The following is a 26,820-nucleotide window of genomic DNA, read 5'->3' as shown; positions in this document are numbered from 1 at the left end:
CAGAATTCCTAAGAGAGAGCCAATCAATTCCTCTCCTACCCAACCCCCCCCCTCATTTTCAATTTATCTCTCGCTTCCATTCTTGCTAGCAATTTGTCACTTAGCAACAGAGTCTGCTGTGCCGTAGGGTAGTGAATCATCCCTGGCTGCGGTCCTACATTAACCCCTTACGCTCGAGTAAATCCTCCAGCTTGACACTGATATCAGCCCCGAAAGGCTGTCTTTTTTTTCATTTTCAGAAATGTGATCAGTTTATTGATCGGGCCGAGCTGTGCGGCTCACAGGCGGTGACGTCTTCCGGGTGAGCTCTTATCGCACGCATCTCATGATGATCAGAGTTCACTTGGGCATTGAAGGACAGAAAAGTGAAGTCTATGCAGCACACTCACTCACGATGACATGGAATTGCTATTTAAGACAAGAATTGGTAGTGGATTTGCTTGATGAACATAATGGCTTACTAACCCCCCTGTAATCCCTTCTCAGTTTAGCGCCAATGACATTTTAAGTATTCCTAATGTGCTCCAACCATGCCGCGAGCAAGTGGGAGTACAGTCATCATCTGTGTGTGGGAGATTGTGCATTTAGGAATACATTTATTTCCTTCCTCGTCTCAGCCTCACACCTCAAACATGAAGACTGCAGCCTGTGTTTGATTCCACTATTGATACTCTCTGTTTATTTTGGAGCAGGAGCTCATTTGCATAATATTTTCCGAGCATTAGCATATCTGGCTGTTTCCCCGCACTCAGACGCTCATCAGCATCATTTGCCGCTACCTGCTTTAGCACTCCAGTGTTTACTCGTCCCGCCGCCTCACAGACCTGTAATCAGATAACAAACCTCTCTGCTGTTAGCACATTCAAACAGGTGGAGAGAGGTGATAAAATGTTTGAGGAAGACAGATTGAAGGATGTGATTGGAGGAGAGCGAAGTGAGGAAAGTGTCTGAAGAAGAAAGATCTCAAAGTAAGAGATGAGTATCAGAATAAACTCACACCTGCAGCTGTCAACACAAACTGTTACATTTGTGTTTTATCAGAAAAATTATATACAAAAATAATTAATACATAATAGAATTGAATGACTGTGTAAATGTGTATGTTTGTCCCTAATATTTCTGTGAGAGGTCATTTTCATAATCCTTGTTTGATATATTTTGATTTAATTGTGTTGATTTAACAATGGGGGCAGATAATAGAAGTTTTCCTTTTCATTTATTAACTATTTTATGTTTATTTAGTATTATTTCAATTTTATTTATTGTTATTAAATAAAATAAGATTAATAATAATAATAATTAGCACAAATGATTACTCCAAAATGATTGATTTGCAAAAAAGTTACATTGAAAAGATGTTCAGTATTTTAAAATTTGTATTTCAAAGATATATAATTTAAAAAATTACGTTGTATAGCACTGTTTATTAAAAAAGTCAAAATATTTACATATATATATATATAGTGAAATTATGCTTCTAGGTTTTATTAAAAAAAATAACATTAATAAACAAATATTCTCTTTAGACAACTTCTGATTCTATTGGTTTTAAATTACTTTTTCTGCAAAATGTCACTAAATTGAAAACAACTTACTTTTTTAAGGGGATAATCAACTAATTTAGCAATTTTCTGCTTTTGCTTTCTCTGTTTTCAAATCATTTTCTTCCATTTGTTTATGATCCAGACAGGTTTCTTCCTTTTTTTGTAGTTTTGTAAAATTTGTTTCTGTGTTGCTAAGCTGTAGCAACTTTTCATGTGAAGTGTTTTCACAAGATTATACCAAATCCAGACAACAGTGAACAGCTGCAGCTACACTCCATAAAACATGCATATTCATGTTCAGCTGCTGTTTACTCACAAACCCGATTGAACATAGTTTCAGAGACAAGAGCGAGAAATGAACATTAGCTATAAAGTTAATTTTCTTTCTGCATGTTAGTGGAAAGGCTGTGTTGACAGTGGTTGTTGTAGTAAGCCATCTGCGTCGAGAAATGATACAGCTTTGGTGTCAGTCAGCAGGGAGCTGTTCAAAGCTAAATATAAACCCAGACGCCGAAGCTGGACCAGGACAGTCCTGCACAGGAATGGTTGAGAAACTAAGCATTTGATGAAATTTAGTTACAGACCATATTGTGATTGAAATCTGGATTTTTTTTTTCTCCTTTAAATGCAAATGTCTTTGTGAAAAAGTGAATCTGACTGCAGCAGAGAGGATGGACTGCTCAGATATTTCACTGCACACATCCTCTCATGCTCTCATAGCCATACAGGAGTGCACACCCTCCTGCTGTTTATTTGCAGACTTCTCCGCACTGTAATTGCGGTGACATTTATATTTACACCTGAAGCCTGTCTGCCAGTCTCCATTACTTGCATTCAGCATTTTACAGAGCCAGAGTAGACCATGTGATGGAAAATTGGAGTAAACATGGAACACAATGTACCTGAAAGACGCATTGTAAAATTGAAGCCCAACCCTGACGGGGTCAGACGTGTTACAGAAGACACCCCGATTTACTGCAAATGTATAAAGAGTCTGTCTGCCGGGTGTGGGGCTGAGGCTCCCTGAAATGTGCAGAACTCCAATGAAAAGGCTGTTTTTAGCACGTTCTCATGGGATTTTTATGATGATGATAAAGAAAATTCATAAAAATTAGAATTTTTGATTAAAATGATTGAGAATCAAAATGCAGTTTGAAAAAGCCTGTATAGTTATAATGCAGAAATTACAATCGGTGGGTCACGAGCTTGGTTTATTTTTAAAATATAACGAATTTTTCACAATAAAACACCATGACTGACAAATGTGATCATGTTTTTAGATCTAAACAGACTGTAGAGATAAAAATAAATCTACAATCACAACACACATACTTGAGATTAGAGGTGGTGAATGTGGCCCCTGAACCGAAATGAATTTGACACCTTTAGTGCAAACAGATGGGAAGTGGGGGCAGGCTTACCCATTTGAAAAGGTAAGACGCTGAAGGACGTTCATAAATAATGAATTAAATATCGCCGTATAAATCAATTCAAGTATCCCTAAATGAAGTATCATGGTATATTGCCGAATTGATTTTTTTCCCTATATCTCTGGAATCTGAATCTAAACTGTCTGCATGGCTCCAGTATCGCTTGTTATTGTTGTTGCACCGCCTAATGTTAGGTTGTGGTTGTGAGGGGCTGCAAGTGAACAGATGGGTGATGGGAAATCAGTGCAGGCTTACTCTGCATCAACAGTCCCGCCCACATCTTAGAAGTGAGTTTCTAATGAACTCCTACCACTCTGCAGAAGCTATGTCCTAGAAAACGACACAGGAATTTAGATTTTTGCCAAAAGTCGTAAAATCATAATTAAAAACCTCTGGCTCAGACTCCCTGAGATGTGCAGAATTTTTGGTGGAACTGGTCCAAACTGGTCTTTGAGTGGCATTAAGAACATTTCTTTCTCTCCACCAAGTGAAGCGTTTAGTAATTGATAAACGTGGACGTTTCCCTGAATACTGCTGGTGTTCTTTTAACAACAGGACGTAAACTGTAACAAAAGTCCTGTGGTTTTCCTCTGCAGCAAAGAGGAATTGATTTATTCTGCAAATCTTGGCTTTGCCGCACTATCAATTGATCATATTCACCACTCTGCCATTAAACATTTATTCAGCTTATTCACTGGTGGCCACATTTCAGTGATGACTACAATTATGTTTGAGGGAGAAAGAAGTCAGCCGCTCAGCAAAACCTCATTTTACATCGTGTCTGACTCTGGCTGGGATCCTGCTGGTGTTCCGTTCATATATTTATGTGGTTTTTCTATTTTGTTGCTTTCTTTTCACACGGGCAGCTTAAACCTCACCCAGTGAAGCCAGAAAATAAACCCTATCTGGGGAAACGGAGCAGAAAACAGTAGCTCTTAGCAAACAGATGTGAATGTTTCCAAACTCAAGGACGGAAAAACTCATCAGAAATGCTGCTTTGCTCGTCCTCCACGACACCAGAACTATTTATTTAAGTGTTGAGAATGAGAATGCCACAAATCCTGAATTAATACAATGTTTTATACCCATTTGTTCAATTACCCTGGTCTAAAAATGCAAAAAAGTCTGTTTGCTCTTTAATGTCTGGAGGCAGTTTCCATACCGTCCTGTTTCTGATGATCTGTTATTCCATCCTTCTCTTACCTGATCCCTCGCCACTGAACAAAAGAACATTTCTAAACTAAGGAGGCCATTTGAGACGAACGCAAGACAAAGTTGTTTGTCTTGGCCCGTGGCTGTTTACATGGCGAGGTGCATTATCTTCCATCAGAAGCATCAACACAGCAGCCTTTGTTTTCCCACATGGGTCAATTACAGAGCATCACAGCAGGAACTCCAAGCATGTTGGGTTTGAGGCAAACTCCAGTCAGGTGGATTCACACGGAATTTCTCTGTCAGATGATGCATTTCATTTCCCTGTTTTAGCTGCTCTCTGGGAGGTTTCTTTAAATTCCCTGCCCACATTTTTTTTTTTTTTTGGTCAAGATGCATCTTTGTTATCATGTCAACACAATTTTCTGGGACAATGCATGAGACTAAATATGAAGAATAAAAGTCCTCTTAAACTAGATCCTCGGGTTACCATTAGAGGTGTGCCAAAATATTGAGATTGCAATATATTTGGGATATTTAATGGATTCTTGATTGGTTGTCACCAAGTATCGATCTTTTATTTTCATTTGAAGAGGCTGTAAAATGTTTTTGTCATTCTTTAGTGAGACGTTCCTTCAGAGGTAGATTGGGGGCGCACTTTGTGCCAAAGTGTCTGGCAGCTACTTGAATTATTCCATTTTTGTTCTGTTGTTTGGAACAATTTTGCGCTAAGTAGTGACACATGTTTACTTATGTTCACAATGAATTTTACAGATAATTCCAATTCAATTGGTGTCAAAGCTCGTCAAAAACATAGGATTACTGATTTCAGCAAAGCTGCACAAAAGTGTATTTTATTTGTTACACAAAATGAGACACAAGTTGTTTATAAAAATTAAATGGGGATATATTTTCCTAAAAAATATGTGTTCTTAAGTCATTAGAGATTATTTTTATCAATTATCGCAGTATGGTGATATCATCAATATTGTGAGCCATGAGGTACCCAGAGATTCCCAGCCCTAGTTCCCATTGATCCACTGTATTTCCTGTGTCTCTTCCATTATTCCAGCTGAAAGCCTGTGTGAGAATCAGTTGGTCTACAGACTGTGAGTGAGTCGCGTTTCACAGTCAGACAACTAATAATACGGTCTATTGCGGCAGAAAATCACGTCACGAACGGTGATTCATTTAACTCTTAAATGCTGCTTTGCTCAGTTCTTTGATCGTATATTTGGTGACATCAGAGCTAACCCATGGATTTGAATATTTACTGATCTCTAGTTTCAAGGTCTTTGATTCAAGATTAAACTCTCAAGTAGTTGTTTAAGTGTTTAAGTTGTCTTTTGTTGTTATTAGTGAGTGAGATCTGGGTTTTAATTTAAAAAAGATGTAATCTTTCTGTCCTTGAACAGCTGTCTGCAGTCTGGCCATAGAATGCATTGACTCAGTGGTCTGTATCATTTAATTCAGTGCAGGCCTTGAGATAATAGCGACATGGAAAGAGCTTTTGTCTGCTCATAGATATTGTTTATCTTCTTTTCCTAATGAGAAATCCAGTTCAGTGGGAAAAACAGAACCAACATTTCAGGCCTGGACGTACAGTATACAGACAGCAAATGGAACAAACAAGAAACCTGTATTTTCATTTTTAAAAACCAGCTGTACTGGTCTTTGTAAGTGAGGATAGTGAGAACTTTGTTAAAACCAAATGTAGACATGTCATATATATCATCTCAGACATATCCTCCAGGATTGAGATTGACATCAACTGTGTTGAAACATTTATGTTCTGGTTAGGATTTAATCCCTGAATCAGTTAGTGTAAGTCTTTCACCTACATATAAAAGGGCAACAATCATCTGCCACATTTCTTCCTCTTTCTGAAGCTCAGTTTGAACTTCAGCACATCGTCTTGATCACGTCTACATGCATAAATGCATCGAGTTGCTGTCATGTGATTGGCTGATCAGAAGTTTGTGTTAACGAGCATTTTGATTTTAAATATGTCACAGTTTTTGTTACACAAAGTAACAGGACAATACATTATATTGTTTTCATGTGAAGTTTCCCTTTTCTTCTTTAAACATATATATTAAAACCAGTGTCCGATCACCAATAGAGCTGCTTTGTTTTAAACTGTGGGACGCGGTACAGCAGAGCTGCTATGCTAATTCCCACCCACCACACACTCTTTTTTCCTCCTAATTAATGGATTAAGAGTCATGATTAAACAAAGGGGGTGACTGGTGACAGCACTTTGCTATGACCCAAGATCAAAGAGTGGGTGTGCATGAAGTTTCAAATTGGTCATTTAGCCTAATGGAGTGGAGTTTGTTTGTGGTTATCACTTCTAGCTCCCACACAGATGGCATGGACATCTCTATCCCACACAGGGGTGGGCCCACTGTGCATAATGAAGGGGATGCTGTACAGAACCTCAGGGCTCTGGACAAACAGCATAGATGCAATACTGCATCAATTTCATCCTCGTCAGAGCTGAAGAGTGAAGCCAGAGCAGCTTTAGATTGAATTAAAAAGGAATGTTGTCTTTAAAGCGTCCAATCAAGTGGCTTTGTTTTTCTGGTGTAATGACTTGCAAATTTTGTGCATGTTTATCAGTGAAGTAAGGTGGCCAACATGGCTCACATAAAAGCAAAATGCACAACACAATGACAAGTGCTAAAGCACAACAACGAAAGCTGCAACACACAACAAAAGCTGAAGCACAATGAAAAAAACAGAAGAACTATGAAAAAAGCCGAAGCATGATGACCAAAGCCTAAGTACGATGACAAAGCCGAAGCACAACGAGAAAAGCCGTAAGACAACAACAAAACCAGAACGACGTCAAAAGCCAAAGCACAACGACAAAAAAAGCAGAACAACGACAAAAGCAGAAGAACAAAAAAAGCAGAAGAACAACAACAAAAGCCAAAACACAACGACTAAAGCTACAAGTCAACAACAAAAACCGGAAGCACAATGGCAAAAGCCGAAGCACAACGACTAAAGCCACAAGTCAACAACAAAAACCAGAAGCACAATGGCAAAAGACGGAGCACAACGACCAAAGTGGTAGAATGACAACAAAAGCCACAAAATGGCAACAAAAGCAGAAGAACAACTTCTGCTTTGGCTTTTGCCGTCATGCTTCAGCGTTAGTCATTGTGCCTCACTGTTTGTCGTCTTGCTTAGCCTTTTATGGTCGTGCTTCGGCATTTGTCGTTGTGATTCGGCTTTTGTCGTCTTGCTTAGGCTTTTGTCATCTTGCTTAGACTTCTGTCGTCTTGCTTCGGCTTTTGTCGTCTTGCTTCGGCTTTTGTCATCTTGCTTCGGCTTTTGTCATTGTGGTTCGACTTTTGTCGTCGTGCTTCGGCTTTTGTCGTTGTGCTTCAGCTTTTGTCGTAGTGCTTCGGCTTTTGTCGTCGTGCTTCAGCTTTTGTCGTAGTGCTTCAGCTTTTGTCGTAGTGCTTCGGCTTTTGTCGTCGTGCTTCGGCTTTTGTCGTCGTGCTTCGGCTTTTGTCGTCGTGCTTCGGCTTTTGTCGTCGTGCTTCGGCTTTTGTCGTCTTTCTTCGGCTTTTGTCGTCTTGCTTCCGCTTTTGTCGTTGTGCTTCGGCTTTTGTCCTTGCGTTGTGGCTTTTGCATTCATGTGATCCATGTCAGCCACCGTAGTGAAGGATTTAAGTTACTTGCAATTTAAGGAGCTATGTCTTTGAAAGCAGCTAAATCAATGTCATTATAGTGTTTTGTTTGTGTTCATGATTCCATTAGGCCTCATAGAAGTCTTAAAAACCATCAGTTCCATAAAAACACACAATTTCTCCTACAATTGTGCCCTACAAATTTATCGGGTCTAAAATTAAGTACAAAAATTTGTCTTTTAAAACAAAACACTACCAGGTTAATTAGCTAATGTGACTTTAGATGATTTATATCAACTGATTAAAACTAAATAAAAAAATAGAGCCTTAATATTGAAAGAATGTTTCTAAGCCCTGACAAAACCATCGGATGTGCCTTTCACATTTTCATTTCCTTTTCAGGTTTTATTCTGTTTGTCAAGAGGAATCGCTCACTTTTGATGTACATTTTTCTATTTCAGGATGATGCAGACGCCACCACTGTCCTTCATACTTTTCTCTACTTTTAACCTCTTCATGCCTGAATTTATTTTCAATTATACAATAAAAAACTTCTTTAATGTTGCTAAATTAAGTTAGTTGATTATATGACAGCCTACGTTGGTGACATTGTGCATGAAAAGGTTAAACTATTATGTCTCTTCAGTGCCTTAATGCATCAAATGCACAGTTTAAAACATGTTTTTTTACAGTGCAATAACTGCTTGTTTATTTCTCTCTTGCATGTTTCACAGCAGCCACTGAATCCAACAAATGCACCTATTTAAGTCAACCAAAACCGATTGGCCCCCTCTCCGCCACTTTCAAATGAATGCGACCGAGCAAAAGCGCGCTGGTCAGATTAGTGATGCTAATTTCTCCTGATGCTCTCCTAAAACAAACGTCTGCTCCAAACGCCCCGTTTCCCCTATTTCCCCAGCGTGGAGGTTGATTTGCTAACTCTTGTCTCTTACTAACAAGCCTCAGAGCAATTCCAAACTGATTCTTTTCATTGGTGACTTTTCCTTTCCCTTTTATGATTTGAACAACTAACACTGTGTCATTAACGGAATGTGTACCATCTATTGTTTCTGTTTCTGACTTGCAACTTACATACTAACAAATGTACTGTTATCCTTCTTTTCTTTTTGTTTTTTAGTTTCACTTTGAAGACCCTTTAGAAGAAAGTAGCTGCTTACAATTGCTTTCTTTATTTCTTTACTTGGAACTTTTATTCTAAATTTAAGAGGAATAAAAAATATTTATATATCTTTTTTTAATTATATTTTCCACTTTTTTAATCCGATTTTTAATTAGAAATAGTTTTTAAAGGGATTTTTTTTGTCCTTTCCCACTCTTTTGGGATTGTTCTATGCTCTCTTGAGTTTTTTTAAGGTTTGTCATGTTTTTTTTGTTTCTTTCTCCTTCCCGTTTCCTCCTGAAGCACGCAGGCATTGGACACGCTATGGTAAACAAACTGCATTATATGGTAGATATCATTCTAATTGTCTTACACTTTGGTTTGCCCTGGGTTTTCCGTTACTTTCTATTCTGTTTGCCTAACTGACAGTCCAATCCACCATCAAGGTAGCTGAGAAACTCCACCTTTTTGTTCTTCTTTTAGCCTCTGTATATCTTTATGTTTCTGCTTTTTATTGCCATCATGATTCCCTGATCTAAACTATTGGATATTTTCATCGAAAGAGGTCTTCCAAAAAAAGAAAAGCAATAGACTGTGGTGTCATTTGAGTTTATTTTATTTATTTTTTTCTTTGAAACAATGAAGAAATAAAGAATCATAATGCAAGAGATCTTTTTTTCTTTTTGTGATACGTTTTGTTTCCCCCGTTCCCCATCCTTTTTGAGAGAAGCCCCTGAAAGCATGTACGCAGCACATATCTCCAGCTCTGCGGTTCAACAGGTTGATCAAACAGAGATGCTGGTGCCGCGCCGCCTCGGCTGGACCTGCCGGGCTTGTCACGGACCAGCCTCTCTTCTCGGAGGTTATCTCACGGGTTTATGGCACCGTGAAGAGTATTCACAACACTTGATTTATTGGCCGAAGCCCCCGCTGTAAATTAGGTCTCAGATGAGGGCTTGATCCCATTAGAGGCTCCGTTCTGAAATATGATCTGCATGGGTTCTGTTTTCAGATCTGAACTCCTCCAACCCCATACCAGCGCATGTTTTTAAAGACCCACTCCGATCGCTTCTAGCATGTTCTGATATGAAGAAATTAAAGACTAAAATTGCATTTCTGAGTATTTCTTTATTCAAATCGTGACTCAGGAGCAGTTTGAAAAAAAGCACGTTGTTATGATGTAGAAAATACGTCAGACATCTGCTCCATTTTGATTAGTGCTGCCACAAACAATTACTTTAATAGTCGACTAATCACTGATTATTTTTTCCAGTTAGTCGATGTAAGTGGATATAAAACACCCATCGTGACCATCATTAGCTTTAAAATAACTAAAAACAGACATTTAAGATGATATGGGAAATCAGTGCAGGCTTACTCTGCGCCAACAGACGTGAAATTCTAAAGAACTCCTGCTGCTCTGTAGAAACTGTCCTCGAAATGACTCATCTTTTTTTTTTAATTTTGCCTATAAACATCCTAATTGTAAATAAAAGAGCACTGGAAACACCTGAATGTAGATCAAAAGACGATCAGAGTGGGACTTTAAGAGTGATTTGAAACCTGAATCCCTAAGAACAGGTGAAAGAACTGTTATACACCTTCAACATATACATTTTTAATGTTTAGAAACATCTTTTGAAAACAAAAAAAAGACCTAATGCATAATAGCATTTGTAATCAGTTTGACGTGGTTCGGATCGGTCATGCTAACTGGAACCAATCCGTCTGCTTGCTGATGCAGACCATAAAGGGAGGAGATATGAGCTGTGTGCATTCCACTCTAACTAACACTTACACTAACTTTATACTTTATTGGGCTCACCCTTTGCATGAGCAAACATAACCTTTCTAGGTTATTTGTCCTTATTTTTCAATATGGAACAGAAACGGCATTGAGAATATATGTTTATGTATATATTAGGACGGAAATATATACATGCATATATTGGTTGCTCTAATAAAGTCAATATGACCATCAGACACCTTTTTGGTTTTAGGAATTTCATTAGTTTCTTTTTTGCTTTTTTTATTGTTATTTTTCTATGAGAAACGAACGTACTAAAATGTCTAATGACCTCACATGACCTTTCCATGCCGAAACCAAAGAAGTGTGAAGCAAATGAAAGAGAGAAGACGGAGGAAAGAGGCCTTCTGGTGAATGGAGAATTCACGTCCCTGAAAACAAATCTGGCTGATCCATCAAAACACATGAGCTGAAGGGAAGAAATGGATGTGCGGCGCCTCAAATGTGACAGAAACGATGTAGCTATGGGGCGGCACATCCCAAAAATCTCTGATTAAATGTGGACTCCATGCGAGCTGCATTCTGGGTCTTTGCTATAAACCGTATTACTAATTGCTCTATTCACCAGAACAGGGCGACTTTTTCTCTTCTCTGGGTTTTCCTGCTCTCTTAAAAACTCATTTCATTTCTGCTGACTTCATCTGTGTTTGACTGGTCCCACCTCCACTTTAAACTGAGTATCCAGTGGCTGCCCTCTGTTTGCATGACTCTCTAACTCCAAAGAATCGACACATCCTCTTTTTGTTTCATTTCCTACAAAAACATTTTCAAAATGACATTACTTATCCATGTGTTCATCCTGGTTGATGAGTTCATTGGTGTGTGTTTTAATAAATCCTCCCATCCTGCCCCTCATCCTCCGTGTATGTGCATGGCTTCTGTGTGGACCCTGTTAACGTGGATGGATGGATTTTTGTTTCTTCTTAACCCAAAAACACACATGAAATAACACATTCACTTCCAATCTGGATCTGGTTTGCCATCTTGACTAAATTTACTAAATCGGTGTTACTAATCAACTGTTTAACAGAAACCTCTGTTGTAACTGTACTAACAACCATTTTTGTGTCTGACTCCCCCCTCCCTTACTTACAAAAGTACTAACCGATTACGTTCACCTTTTAACCCCTTTAACCGGTGATGAACTGCCCCACCTTCTGCCCCCTTTTTCTCTAAATTCTTCTAATCTCCCACTTCCAAGTTAGCTTCATTCAAACTTTGAACTGAAGGTTCAGCACGACTACCTTCCAGCAGGAGCATTTTGACAAGCTGCCAGACACTTAGCTAAGTCAAATAAAGAAAAGGAGTTTTTTTTTCTCCGTTTTCTGAGGGATTCAGTCTCAAACTGTTTCCTGTGTTGTGTACGTCGGAGGTGGGATGCGTTTGCTGCAAAAGGTTGATGACAGTAAACAGCTGCGGTGTCATCGAAAGGGTAAGTGATGCGTTTTCACATCTCCTCCCACGTTCTGATGTTTGAGACTGAGAGTAGCGACAGGTCCGCATAAATCAATACATCTGCTGAGTTAGTCAGATATTGCAGAAATACACGTGGAGCCAAAGCTGGTCAAAGACGGACAGTCAAAAATACTAATAAAAGTGAGATTTTTAATGTCAGGTATGGCGCTAAAGCTACTGTTTGTTTTTCAGAAGGATGGTTGTGAACGTCCCTCATTACAAGAATCCTCAGAAAGCAGCAGCAGCCGCGGCGCCGTGTGTGTGCAGCGTTCTCTCTTTTCTCTTCTCTTTTTTTGCCGTGCTCAGCAGATAAGTTTCCAGCAGACTTCTGAAGATCAATAAACAGTGGATGAGGTGTCAGGACCTTAATCCATTATAGATTGTGTGCAATTATACCAGATATAATGTTGATCTATCTCCAAGCTGGTTAAATTAAAACACTGTTTAAGGGAGAAGCGTTAGTTTTTTAATGAGCCGAGTCACCAAAGTGCAGGTGAGTTTGCTTTAGTTTTTATTGAAATATGTTTACTACAAAATAAAATGACCAAAGAAGAAAACTTTTAGTACAAAAGCTGCATCACAAAAACAGGGAGAAACCGATGTTGCTGTGTTTGAAAAAACATTGTTTTTTCTTCTCAGTTCAAATTTTAGTATTTTTTTGTAATGAATGAGGCAGTTTAGGGCACAATGACACTTTTTTTTGTCTTCTGGTCTCACTTCATTTAATTATTATTTTCTTTTAATAAGACTGTACCAAGAAGTACAGTGGCTCTCAAACACAAAACGTAAGAGTACAACAATAATTAAAATAATTAAAAAGCAAGAAACATAACAAAAAAAGTTTAACTGGAATCGATTTCAGAAATAAAACATAAATCAGAAAAACAAAACTTAATTAAAAAATATATATATATATATATATATATATATAAAACAAAGTTTTGGAAAAACAAAGGTAATTTCCAAAAATCTAAATGAAATGAAAAAATAAATTAGGTAAAATAAGAAACAGGAAAAGGTATGTCAACGAGGCGTTAGTGATTGGACGATAACTTTTCTTCACTTTTACAACAGGAATTGTTGACATGGAAATAACTTCCAACAGAAGAGATTTCTTTAATTTTCTGATCGCATCCGCTGCAAAAGTTTGGTGAATGATCATTTAACTTTGTATCACAGTCCAGGTAAAAGCTTTACTAAAACTTCCTTCTGTTTTTCCTCTTCCTCAGAACTCAAAGGTCATCATCCAATCAGTGATATCCCATAATACTAGGGCTGGGTTGATAAAATCGATTAATTGGTGTGAATTGAGTTAAGATTAATAGATCAATAATGGATTCCTAAAAATATAGTTCAGTTTAGCACATAAAGCTAAAGTCCACTAGCTTGATGCTAACGTTTAATGTAATTTTACATAGTACAGCTAATGCTAACGCTCGTTCGACCTAAACATACATTACTGACTAAATGAACATTTTTATAAACTCACAGAAATGAATTTTCCAAACTTTTTTAAGGAAATATTTTTTAAGGTTAGATTTGTGGTCTAAAACAGTTTTTCCTCATGCTGACTTTTTCTTCTGGAATAGATGTAATCCTACAGTGTGATCGCCACCTAGTGTCCAAACTGAAACGTCCTCCAGGAGAAGCAGAACAATGTTTCCAATGTTAATGATCTGAACATTTTAGTTAGAACTTCTCCTTTAGAGAATCCATGGAACACTGGATGATATTAACTAATACATTCACAATATGTGAACTAGATTTGATCAAAACACAGTAGATTATTAATGTATTTCTAAACAAACGTGTCTAAATGTGTAAACAAAAACTTGAATTGAATTAAAGAATCGAAAGATTTGAAAAAAATTTGGAATTGAATTGATCCAGGCTCTTGTGAATCAAATCATTTCTGGAAATTATTATCAATACCCAGTCCTACATAATACCTTATATTGTTGCTTTCTTATTGTGATTCATTTTTTAACATTTAATTTTTTGTGTTTTGGTTTCTGGAATTTAATTTTGATTTCTAAAAAGTAGTTTTGGTTTTTTTAAATTTTCGTCGTGATCTTTAATATATTTCTGCATTGACTGATTTGTTGATATAACTTGCGTTTTAAAGCCACTGTCAAAAAGTCTTGCTACAGTTTATCTTCAGAAAGAAAATGGCAAATTTAGACGAAAAAATAAAACAGTTCTTTACATATTATATTTTATTTTGAGAATGCTGTAAAAAGACAAACTGTAATTATTACCTATTTGAATGGAAAATCTTCTGGGACTTTTGAACCACCGAATGTTTCCTCATGCGCCCCCTGATGCAAGTGCCTGCAATAGTTTCAGTGTGACAACTTTTTTGGAAATTGCAAAGTTATCATGAAGCAAACTCAGAAGACACGTTATTTTGTCACTTATGAACTTATCGTAGCCTTGTGCCTTATTGTCAAGAAGCGTCTTTAACTCCAATTAGATCCTTTTCTAGATTTGCGCTTGTTGTGTCTGGCAGCTAAGTCAAAGCTAAACCTTTAAATCTGCGATAACGTCATTCAAAAACTTGCCCCGTCCTAACCATTAACGACCTCAAATAAAATACGTTCACAAAACTGGTGCTTCTCTGCAAACTCGTCAGGTTGTTTTGTGGAAAAGCTTTGCAGGCTGCACCTGTGTCTTTTGACGCCAAAAAGCCTCAAACGTTTTATACAAAACCAACGATTGATGATTGACTCAAAGTGCACATGAACGCGTATTTGCCTCTCTCTCTTTAGCCCATGAGTTGACTCATCGTTACAGAACAAGTAAGTTGACCCCACTGAGCTCTGCCCACCTTCCCCAAAGAGGAGCCCCTCATCCCAGCAGCAGAGCTGCACATTTCTACAAGATCTGATGCAAATTTCTCACCAACTGCAGACATAAAAATGAGTTGTCCTGCTCAGCAGGGAAGTACTCGAAGATAAAAAAAAGAAACTCAAACAAAAATATGAAAAAGGCAGCTGGGGAGATTAATCTGTGGAGTGCAGTTGCAATAGTTTTTCCTTCAGCCACCTGTTTCAGGATTGATGATGCTCTAAGCAAAGCCTGGTTACTACTTTTTGTTTTTTTTAAACATATGCTTTTTGATTACTCTTTTGTATATTAAGCCAATAAATGTGTAAAATATACATATTTAATCCTCTCGTTAAACTCTTCATATTCATTTAAAATACTTTTTGTGCATGTTTAATTAAAATAAATTCATACCACATAGATTCTATTTTATGTTCTTGTATTGGTTCCTTTTGGTCCAGGTCTCCCCTTGAAAAAGAAATGTAAGTCTCAATGGGATTTCCTGGTAAAATAAAGGTTAAATTAAAAAAAATAAAACAAAATTGGGATGATCTGTTAAACGTACACTATACTAGTGGACAAATGATGTTATAGAAACTGATTTGACACAGATTCAGATTTGCATCAGAAGTTTCAATATTTTTGTATGAAATAGAATAGAATAAATCTTGCTCCAATTTATCATATTTTCTTTGGCCTTCTTTACTTACTAATACAAAACTCAGCACCGATAGATTTATGATAGTGATATTTCATTAAAAACATTATTCTGTCAACTATGGTTGTAAACATCTGATTCTTATACTCAATTCTCTCCAAGTATGACTACCTTTTGCCTTTTAATTGCCAGTTTACCACAGGATACTTTGTCAGATACTCAGACCAATCACAGATCAGCACAGATGTTTGACAACTGCACTCCAGAGTGACCGCCTCCAGTCTGACTGGCACCAAAACCAACCAACCGAGTGATACACCGTACAGGCTGCAGAAATGCCTCCAACTGGTCTTTAATCCAGTGTCTTCTTTGTTTCTCTCCTCACTTCTTCTAATTTCTTTCATCATTCTATTGTTCCTGCTCCTCTCTACTTCTGCCTGTCCTGTTTGGCTGATGCCTGTACCAGGTGACCATCTCAGTCGACGGCATCTTGACCACCACTGGTTACACTCAGGAGGACTACACCATGTTGGGCTCCGATGACTTCTTCTATATTGGGGGGAGCCCCAACACGGCGGACCTGCCAGGATCCCCAGTCAGCAACAACTTCATGGGCTGCCTGAAAGATGTGAGTGCAGATGTGACTATTGCTAATGTGTGACGCTACGTTCAAACGACCACTTCCAATGTAAATGCACCTTCCGGGTTCCTTTTTCAGAACTCTTGTGTTCAAGTGTAGCTACGCAAGTTTTTACATCTGTTTTTGTACTCTACGTACAAAACACGTTGCCACTGAACGCGGGTTAAAGGGTCCAAACCATGAAAAAACAACTTTTTGAGTTTTTAAGTGTATTATACTGTTCATTCCTCACTATAAAGAACCCCAAAGCGGTATTTTGATTTGTTCATGCATTTTTCCGACACCGGGGCCTCTGAGGACTGTGTCTGGATGACAGCCGTTTCCGCTGTGTTTCTGTGACTCTGTTACTGAGTTTGAAGGCCTTCCTGAAAAGAGAAAAAAAAGGAGTGGTGGGTATTATTGTCTCGATGAAAATTAGAAAAAGGAAAGTTCAGGAAGCCTGAGCAGGCAGCCCCCGCACCCCGCAGCTGTCAGGTTCCAGAAATGCTTGTCTGCCGGTGTATCTAGTGAGCTAACTCCGTTGGACTAAAGGAGGCTGGGTGACTGCAGCCAGAGAGCCGCGGTAAGCTAGCGATCTGCCCGGGATGTATTTCTTCTTCACCTGCCCTGGTAACTATGCTGATCCAGCGAGTTTAGGAATTAGATTTAAGTTTAGGACAAAAAAATCGCATTGATTTATATTCTACCAGATGATCATGTCACTGATAATGTCACGTGCCCAAAGCTGAGTTCCTGATTGGTAGATGCAATGTGGCGAACTGTCAAACTTCAGATATTTAAATTTTGGGTGAGTCGCTCAAATTGCGCCGCTGAACTTCAGATTGCATCAGTTTGCATCTGTACCATTGACTTAACGTTGAAACTATACGCCTACGTGGCGCGACTTACATTCAGTGTGAATGCACTTTGACACTATGTGGAGATATCAGTGTGCAAAGAAATATTCCAACATGTGACAGCAGGAATGACAGACCACAATAAATGATCAAGTACAACTTCCTGCCACTTTCTGCCCCACAAACAGCCAGTAGAAAATAGTGATTTTCAGACTTTAGCCAACAGCAGCAGGTGTTCTCGGTACACCTCCACACAAACAATTCATGGCCTTACAGTCATAAATGACTGTGTTAAGGGTGGTTGGCTCACATAAGGCTTGATTGACTTTTTTATTCCAACGGGAATTTAATTCAAAGCTGAACAAGCTGTCAAGAGGACCAATCACAGCTAAAGTACTCTGCCCTTGTAAATGTAATGACTTCTACCAAGGAAACGCAACATGGCGCCTTTGTATTCCCGCATAAAACCTCACTGATTGAATAAGTAATTACTTTTGCTATCACTTTTAATGGATCACGCAGTAATCGCCCTATCTCTAACTTAATTATGCCTGCAGAATTACATTTTCATTATTTGGGTTGCTATTGGAAGGGTCCCTAGTGGGTCCTAAACTTCCCAAGGCATTTAACTATCCCCTGTCTCATCCAGACAAGACCTGATTTACAGTTGGTGTCGACACAAGGCTTTCAGGAAGAGGGGGGGGGCGTGAATGCTTGGAAAACAGATAGATAACAGTAACAAATGGAGGTGAAAATGAGGAAAAAATGTGAAAAAGTGATGGAAGTGAGATGGCAGTCACAGCAGATGGTTTGAGAAATGGCAGACAAGCGAACAAGCACATGCAAAAATATAAAGCAGACACATGCACTGCATTTTCATAATGGTAAATAGAGCAATATTCACCCACGGGTCGCTCCGGGGAGAGAGTTGCATCATTTCAAATTCCAAAACTAAATACAATAATATTTGTTAAATGCAAAGCTAAAATATAGATGCAGTCAATTTAACCAGCTGCTATTGAGGTAAGAAATGAGGCAACTTTAACATCACATTTAAGTTTATGGTGGACTTTCTTTTTGTTAATTACATGTCTAAAGATGTAGCTCATTTGTCTGCTACTTTTGTAAAGGAATGCATTGATGAATTGAAAGAAAAAAGTTATATTTGAGCCTAAAGTCCATTTTATTTTAACCTATGAGCTTTCAGGTTTCAGAAATGCTCGATACATACTTGTACCCAAAAATTCTTAAAGGATTTGGATTCCACCGAAGGTTCTGAAAGGTTCATCATAGATGTACTTCAACTGTGAGAGATATGTGGAAGAATGTGTTTGTGTAATGGTGCTGATAATAAGGGTTTGGTCAATACCAAAAGTTGACCTCAATAATTTGTTATGTAATGTTGGTTGTCAATGACAGAGGTCAAAGGTTTCCTATGTCTTTAACTGGTTGGTATTGGAACTTCTCTTTTGGTCCATTCTTCCATGCAGATCTTCTCAAGAGCTCTGATTTTTTGGGACTGTTGCTAGGACATTCTGACTTTCAACTTCCTCCACCAATTCTCTATTGGATTGAGGTCCAGAGACTTCTTGAAACGTCATTCCACACAATGTGTTTTGGATGATTGTTCTGCTGGAACAGGGATAGATAAGTCCAGGCCTCCCACTCCTGCATGTTTTCCAACGTGCCCTTTTTTGGCATGTTCTAATTGGTTGGACACACCTGAACCAGGTAATTAGTAACAAGTAGAGCTTGAATATCATGAAACCATACAAACACTGTGACCCTCGAGGCCTGGAGTTGTCTATCCCTGTGCTAGAAAGTCCATTCATGTTTCATCCTCAATGCTCTTTCTGAATGAATAGGTTTCTTTGCCCAAATCATGTTTTGACCCCCATGTTTTGCAATGTTCTTGGGATGTATTTATACCAAAGAAATCCATTTTGGTCTTATACGACCACATGATGTACCCCCAGTCATCCTCTGGATGTGTAGTGGCTTAAGCAGAGGTTGCGTTATCTTGGATTTCTTTCATTTTCTAGGAATTGCTCCAACAGTTGACCTCTTCTCATCAAGATGTTTGATTATTGGTTCATTCCAGTCTTGTTCAGGTCTACAATGTTGTCCCTGGTGTCCTTTGACAGCCCTTTGGTCATAGTGGAGAGGTTACAGTTGGAGTCACCAGAAAGAGGAACTATGTAAAGAAGAACAAACCAGTCTGTGAAGGATAGAGTTTGGTGGACATAAATACTTAAAGAGATTCTTAAAAAAATCAAACGATATGATTTCCTGTTTTCATTCTCCCAGTTGAAGTGCATCTATGCTGAACATAGCAGACGTCTCTCATCTTTTTGAGTGGGACATCTTGCAGAAGTGGGAACTGCCAAATACTTTTTTGCCTCTCTGTAAAAATTACAGCTGTCGCGCTGTAATGTCTGGGTAGGCTGAGCTGAGTCATAAAAGTATTCAATCAGCATGACACTAGGAAACCCTGCAGTTGTGGTGACGGGGTGGAGTAACACGGTGGTGCCCAAAAGGAGAAGGGAAAGTGAGGGGTCGCTGGAGCTTTAACACCACGGTGCTTCATCCAGTGCTACTTCTGCCGTGCAACTTGGATTATCAGTGCTGTTATGGTCTGGGGCAAAGCTTTCATGCTGTCACCGTGGTCAAATGCCTTTGATACGCTTGGCCGGCACCCCCATACAGCAGAGATCCAAAGGACGAGCACAGCAGAAGAGGGTTTTTAAAAAAGCAGACACCAAAAGAAGCGCTGACTCCTGTGAAGATTTTATTTGCTCTATGAGGGTGTGCTCTCCGTGTGTTCAAAGACCCCCACACACTCTGATCATACACCCTGTGATGTATTTATGTGTGTTTTGGCCTCCCAGTCAGGGAAGTGGGGTGTGAAATCGGGTCTTTTTTTTTCCTTCCTTCTTTGGATTCATCTCTTCTTCTTCTGCATGTAACCAACTGCAGGAGCCTCCACCGCTCCATTACTCTCCCAGTCACTGACCTTGCTATCACCCATTTCACACCACCCTTCTCCATCATTTCCTCCCCTTCTGTTTGTCCTTGTCAGTCTCCATGCCTCGCTCATCATTTTTCCTCTTTCTTTCTCTCTCTCTGCCTCTCATCATCCCTTTCTTAGGGGCAGTTGTGTGTAATTAAGTCCATTGTAGCATTGTTCGTACACCAGCTTTGCCCTCCTCACAGGCAAATTAAAAATTGATTTCTTTGACTGATCCCATACACTGGGTTAGCGCTCTTACCCTCCTCCTCCATGTCTCCCTTATCTTCTTTTCACTCTTTGGTTTTTGTCTTCTGCCCTCCAAACTCCATTTTAGAGCTGGATCTGAGTCTACAGCTTTTTACCAGATCTGTTGCTCTGTAAAATCTCATGAAGCCATCCATCACTCTAACACCCACTTAGTGGCTGTTGTGTCTCTGCAGCCTTTTCTAATGTTTACTTATTGCTCCAGCTACCAATAAGAAATATGGTCATGATGACGATAAATCATAGAGACGTTACATTAACAAATGTGCATTTTAACTTAAAATATTGTTTATTTGATGCTAATTACACAAACAACAGCTTTTTCAAACATTCACGATATCTATTGAAAGAGAAATTCATATTCTTGCAGTTTTGCATGTGTGGAGTTTCTCAATGACAAGGTGAATCAATGAGTCACCCAGAGGGCTTTGCTGCACGTTAGCTGTAGCATTAGAGCAGAGAGACAGAGGCGGTGCCATGCAGTAAGTCTGGGGTTTAAAAGTGCAAAGCCAGGGTTTAAAGTATTGAAGGAAGCTTATAAATGCTGTGTTAGCTCAAACTACTGCTTGTTGTTTAAAGCACTTGTTTGGAAAAAAGAAACTGGAGATTTGCAGTGGAGCTTTCAGATCGTTGTTGTTTGCCTTTCTTTTAGCTTCCTTATTTGGAATCCTGCTAACTGCTGCACCCTGACCACATGCTCTCTGTCAACATTTTATCAACAATGACACATTTGTGAGGATAATTGACTAGGGAAATGTTCACATATTTTTTTTTTTTTATTTAATAAATCAACTTTTGCATATTGACCCTGGTCCATTTTAAGAAGCCTAAAGGTGCATTCACTGCATTCATATGCATATATATATATATATATATATATATATTTTTTTTTTTTGTGGTCAATATTTTTTCATTTTAAACTAACACTGTTAAAAACATCACCCAATGGATCATAATTGATACAATCTGTATCTCATAAGAAATAATATTACACTCTTTTGTGTACTTTATTGAAGCTTTTAAAAATTTTTATTACCAAAAAATTAAAAACTTTTGTCAACTCTTTGATGTTGATGTTAACTTCTATAAGTAACTGGTTTATATCTTCCTGTTAAGAACTGACTACTTTGAATCAAAGTGTTTAGGTTTATTTAAAACGAGTTTACATTGATTGAAGTCTAAATCTGAAATTCTAAATATTTCACACAGATTTTAAACTTTCATAAAAATCAGACTTAAAAGTTCATTTGAGCCCTCTTTTCTGCACTCGGCACTGTGCCTGTTTATCAGGACCTAAACCCTGTTGGTGTTTCAATTACACAATTAACAGATTTAATTAACTGGCCAAAAGACCAAGTATTTTTGTCTGCTGAGAATATTTTGAGATTCAAGTTAAAGTTTGTGAAATTCCACATTGTAATTCAGTTCAAGTAAATGAGTAAATAATCCAGGACACATTTCTTTTATATTCTTAAGATTTCATGTTTTAGTACTTACTCCGTCATAAACAGCTCTGACATTCTGCTGAAATACACAAACAAAACCACAGATCTAATAATGAAACAATCAAAGCTTTCCATGTTGTTGAGTCTTCTTCTGTTGCATAGTTTAGTTGTCAAAAAATGTCTTAAAGAGGTCTTACTGTGATTTTCTTAAGCCTTTAAGAGTGAACAATATATACTGTATGATCATATATTACCTTTGGAACACTAAAAAACTAATTATTTATGAAATATTAGTTATTTTGGGGAGTTTTTTCCTACCCTGAAGTAAAAAGACTTGGTTCCCCTAAATGAGCCCCACCGAGGAAGTCAAATAAAGAATACAAGAACCCCGGTGACTGTCAGCATCTAGCACATACTGTAGAATCTTTCTCTCTTTTTCTCTGGGAATCTTTTCATTTTTTCCAGCAGCTTTGGATTTTTTGTGTGTGTTTTTGTAAAATAACACAGCTTTGACGTCACTTCATGTTTTTAGTTGGTTGAATAGCCGATAGCTTGTTTGTTTTTGCCAGAGATTAGATGAGCTCTCATGGCCAACCAAAGTAAAATCAGAGAAAATACATTCTGCTCCATATGGAGTAGAACTGTGCTTTTGAACTGCCTTTTCTGACATAACTATATATTTGACTAAAGACCCTCTTCAACAAATGTATTTAATTTAAAGGGGAAAACCAATCGTTGAATAAATTTGTTACAAATAAAATGATCCCTAGAAAATAAAGCTAAAATATAACAACATACAAGACAGTTTTCATATTTCTCCTACTGTTTTTTTACACTAAACACTATTTCTGCTAACACCTTAAGCAAGGAGAGTTCACGCCTTATTAGCTGCTACTTTTAGCATTATCATGGTTAATTACCAGGACTAATCTCCACTAATGACAACATTATGGGGTGTACAGTGCATGTGGCGGCATGGCCAATGCAGAAAAGACGCAAAGAAGCCTGAAGTTCAAGAATAACACTGCGTATCTCCTGCAGCACACTCTGTGGCTGTGTGTAGGTGTAATGTTTGACTCAGAGGAGAAGGGATTGAGTCTGCATCCATGTAAGGGGAAGCTGAAACGGAAACTCTGACAAACACAGATGCAGCATTACACACAGACACAGGGATGTAAAAGAAAATACCTACAAACACACAATAAACAGAGCAACAAAGCATGAGGAAACAATCACATTATTTTATCAATGCTTCCGCCTAAGGAACCAATCATTTTTTCAGGTAGGATAAACTATTAATAATTTTAAGGAACAAAACTTTTAAGACCTTCCAGAAATAGTTAGTTCTATTGACTGTATAAGAGAACTGGACTGAGTTAATATGATGTCACTTATAGAAAATGGCTTTACTTCTAGCTCCAACCAAACTAAGTAAATCAGTCACTGTTTTCACGCTAAACAGATTTGGCCATGTTAAAAAAGGGAGTCGTCAGTAAACATGAATTGGTCCAAATCGGTCAGTTTCTATGGCAACCACTCTCATCAATCAGCAGTGAGCTTGTTGAAACTCCACACATTTGTCACTTAAATGTTTCAAGCATGTGACTTCCATTGAGGCGTCTGATTAGTCAGCTTTTGACTGGCTTTACCCAAGAAAAATATCCTAAAAAAATAAGGTTTATCAAGAAGATGTTAAGAAAAACGCATCAGAGCATGAATAATTATTCTGACTAGAATGATTGAGTATCAGCCAGATATGTAAAGTGTACCAAAACCAAAACCGTACTTGAGTAAAAGTATTAAAACATCAGATTTTAAAAGAACTTCAGTATTTCACTCGTACTGAATTTAGGCTCAAAGAAGACCAAGAAATGTGAAGAACAATAAACTGTTAATTTATAAGGTTTTATTTCTTGACATTAGAGATGAATGAGTGAATAGAAATAAAATTTAACACCCCCATGTTTCAAAGTGACAGTTTATTTGCATTTAAAAGCTTTAAAGCTGATAGTTTTTAAAATATCATCTTAGAAAGTTTTTCCTAAAGTTTAGGAAATTTCCGCATCCGGCTGCAGATGTGCTATCTTGCATGTGACCAGACGCCGCTTTATATGCTATATATTTTAGAAAGTAGCCAAAAAAAGTAACAAAGTTCATTTACTCAAAATTATACCACTGGTAACAGCTATTTATTTCTTTGGGATTTTGGCTTCCTGCACCAGCAGGTACTTCCTGTTTGGAATGTGAGTAGGGGAGGAGCTAATCAGTCCAGTTCTCATATACAATCAATGCTTCATGCATCAATTCAATATCTTAAGAAAATGGAGCATTAAAGCCTTGACTGAAACCAAACTGACATTGTTAGCTTTTCTAAATATTTGCTGACTCATCTGAGCGCAGGAGACTGAGCTGCAACACATCAGTCTGTGTGGCTGGGTAGCAAGGACACAGCAGAGAACAATAAAGGAGAAGCTGTGTTCTCCCTCTGCTGACACTTGGTGGACACATGTCAGTGTGAGAGAAAGAAAGAGAAAAATCAACCTCAGCTGCTTCACACAGTAACTGTTCCTTCAGGACGGCTCCTCAAAAGCCCTGTACAAAGAGTTCAACCAAAAGCAAAGACTAAAACTATGAAGGAAAATAGTGTGCAAAGCCTTCAGCTGCTGCTGCATTATGAATGCCCACAGTGAGACACAGACACACACTTGGAGCTCCAACAATGGAGCATCAAAGGCAGCAGGAGACAGCTGCTAACGCTGGAGGCAACATTCACAGGGATCTGCATTAGAAATCCCCTCAGAGCCTCGCAAATAATTTTATTTAATTTAACGTTCATGTTGACTTAGTGCTTACTTTCTATGTTTAACATTGGAGGGTTTGTATGGATTTTAACGAGACTTGGTTCATCCAGAGTTAATCAGAACTCGATGCTCTAAGTCGTGCTCCCACGCAGCCCTGACTTTCACAGACATCATTAAAATGAATGAAAGCATTTCCTGGGAAACTTATTAGCCCCGAGCGGTCGCTCAGTGTTTGAGTGTTTTCAGAAGTGTTCAGACTTTCCCTGACAAATAATTCAAAGTCGGTAAACTGAGCAGTTATATGATCACATTTTCTCTTCCAGCTTTGCTCGGCTTGTCTTACCAAGGCACTGCTGATCAATAGAAATCCACAACGAGATTCATGCTTTAATAAAATATTTCCCCACGAGAATCTGAGGGGAATTCCTTTTTTTTCCCGATGTAATATTTGCATTAGTAACTGCGACTCTCTCACAGATGATCCGTCTGCTTCACAGGTTGTCTACAAGAACAACGATTTTAAGCTGGAGCTGTCCCGGCTGGCCATCGAGCGTGACCCCAAGATCACCCTGAATGGAGATCTTGTGTTCCGTTGTGAGGATGTGGCCGCTCTGGACCCCGTGACCTTTGAAACCCCAGAGTCCTACATCTCCTTGCCAAAGTGGAACACCAAAAAGACAGGCTCCATCTCCTTTGACTTCCGCACCGTGGAGCCCAGCGGCCTTCTGCTGTTCAGCCACGGTCGGCCTCAAGGCCCGAAGGAGCAGAAACCCGGCAGGGAGCTGAAGACCGATTACTTCGCCATGGAACTTCTGGATGGGTATTTATACCTGCTGATCGATATGGGCTCTGGGAAAACGAAGCTGAAAGCCAGCAACAAGAAGGTCAATGACGGGGAATGGTGCCATGTGGATTTCCAGAGGGAAGGGAGGAAAGGTAAGGCAACCGATCTACTACAGAAGGATGCATTTCAGCCGTGGATGAAATCTGTTTGGTCACAGCAGCAAAAAGAAACATAATTTTGGGATAAATGTATTAACCAAATATAGGGTTAAGAACAGATATTTCATCTTGAAAAAGAAATCCAAAAACAAAATAAATATCAATCATGCACGCTTCACAATCTTATAACGTTGATGTTTATTTAGCGTCATTTATATTAGTGCATCAATTGTTCAGATAATCATAGCAAAAACAAGCTAACAAGTCAATTTAACTCTTTATGTCACTTTATATCTCTAAATCTATTGAATTCTTCCTCCTCTGTGTTGCTTTTGAACAACTCTTAATGAGCCCGGCGTAGAGATACGTTCACACCGACTGCAGCACGTCTGTATCCGAATCCCCCCAATTAATTTATAGCACATTCGCTATTTTGCAGTGCTTTCCAAATCTACTAATCCCAAAATCATGTGCACTAGAAATTTCCCAGAAGTTTTTCCAAAAAACTAGCGTCACTCGATGCTCACTACGTTAGTGAATATAGACCACAATGCATTGCAAAAAAAACGTGTTTAAATGTAATTTTTGAATTAACCATCCACATTTTCACTATCAGAACACAGTGGAGTCATAAATAGACGTTGTTATTCAATTTTCACTTTCTAACATTGGTGACGTTATATTCGGTGTTTAGCAAAACAAAAGAAAGTTAGTGAGCATGGTGTCTGAATTACTTTATAATCCAGTACACTGTGTAGTCCTGCTATATAAAGTTTTTTGGTAGTTAGGGATTCACTAGATCATCACTAGAACTGGGCAGTGCTTCTTCTTCTGCGTTGCTGTCAGTAGCAAACACTCATACACACTCCCACAGTGCCCTCTAGTGGTTGCTGCTGGTTATTTCTTGGAATCATACATAAATCCCTTCCTCAACCAATCTATGCAAAAAAAATGTATACTTCAAAAACTACAGTAGATAGATATTAACCACTGAATGTGTCTTTTCTGTATTATTTGGGTTACTAGTAGCTGTCAGGCTTTTTAATATTAAACATAATATTGTTTTAATAATGTATCTTTAGAGGTCAAAGTTGACTGGTTTAGTGACACAGTTCTTAGTCCTAAATGAGATTAAATGAAATTTATTGTTTATTGAGACCAGTTCAGTTCCCCCAGAATTAAGCGGTACACAAACCTGAAGGTATTTGCTCACATCTACGTTTTCATGTCCACATACGCCTCAGCC

The 26,820-nt window shown here is 38.4% G+C and overlaps 1 protein-coding gene across 7 annotated transcripts in view; it reads left to right on the top strand.

Annotated features, from left to right (window-relative positions):
- Positions 1-26,820, top strand: part of nrxn2b (neurexin 2b) — an 802,710-nt gene that overhangs the window by 338,403 nt on the left and 437,487 nt on the right. For 6 of the 7 annotated variants that reach the window (XM_024287560.2, XM_024287559.2, XM_024287558.2 and 3 more), the window contains 3 exons: positions 9,194-9,217; positions 16,103-16,264; positions 25,130-25,568. In XM_024287560.2, the coding sequence (XP_024143328.1) occupies positions 9,194-9,217; positions 16,103-16,264; positions 25,130-25,568 (625 nt within the window). The remainder of the gene's footprint in view (positions 1-9,193; positions 9,218-16,102; positions 16,265-25,129; positions 25,569-26,820) is intronic. The other variant, XM_024287556.2, reaches the window with a different exon arrangement.

The sequence above is a fragment of the Oryzias melastigma genome, linkage group LG18, assembly GCF_002922805.2.
Source record: "Oryzias melastigma strain HK-1 linkage group LG18, ASM292280v2, whole genome shotgun sequence".
NCBI lineage: Eukaryota > Metazoa > Chordata > Actinopteri > Beloniformes > Adrianichthyidae > Oryzias > Oryzias melastigma.
This window is presented reverse-complemented; position numbering and strand designations above follow the sequence as displayed.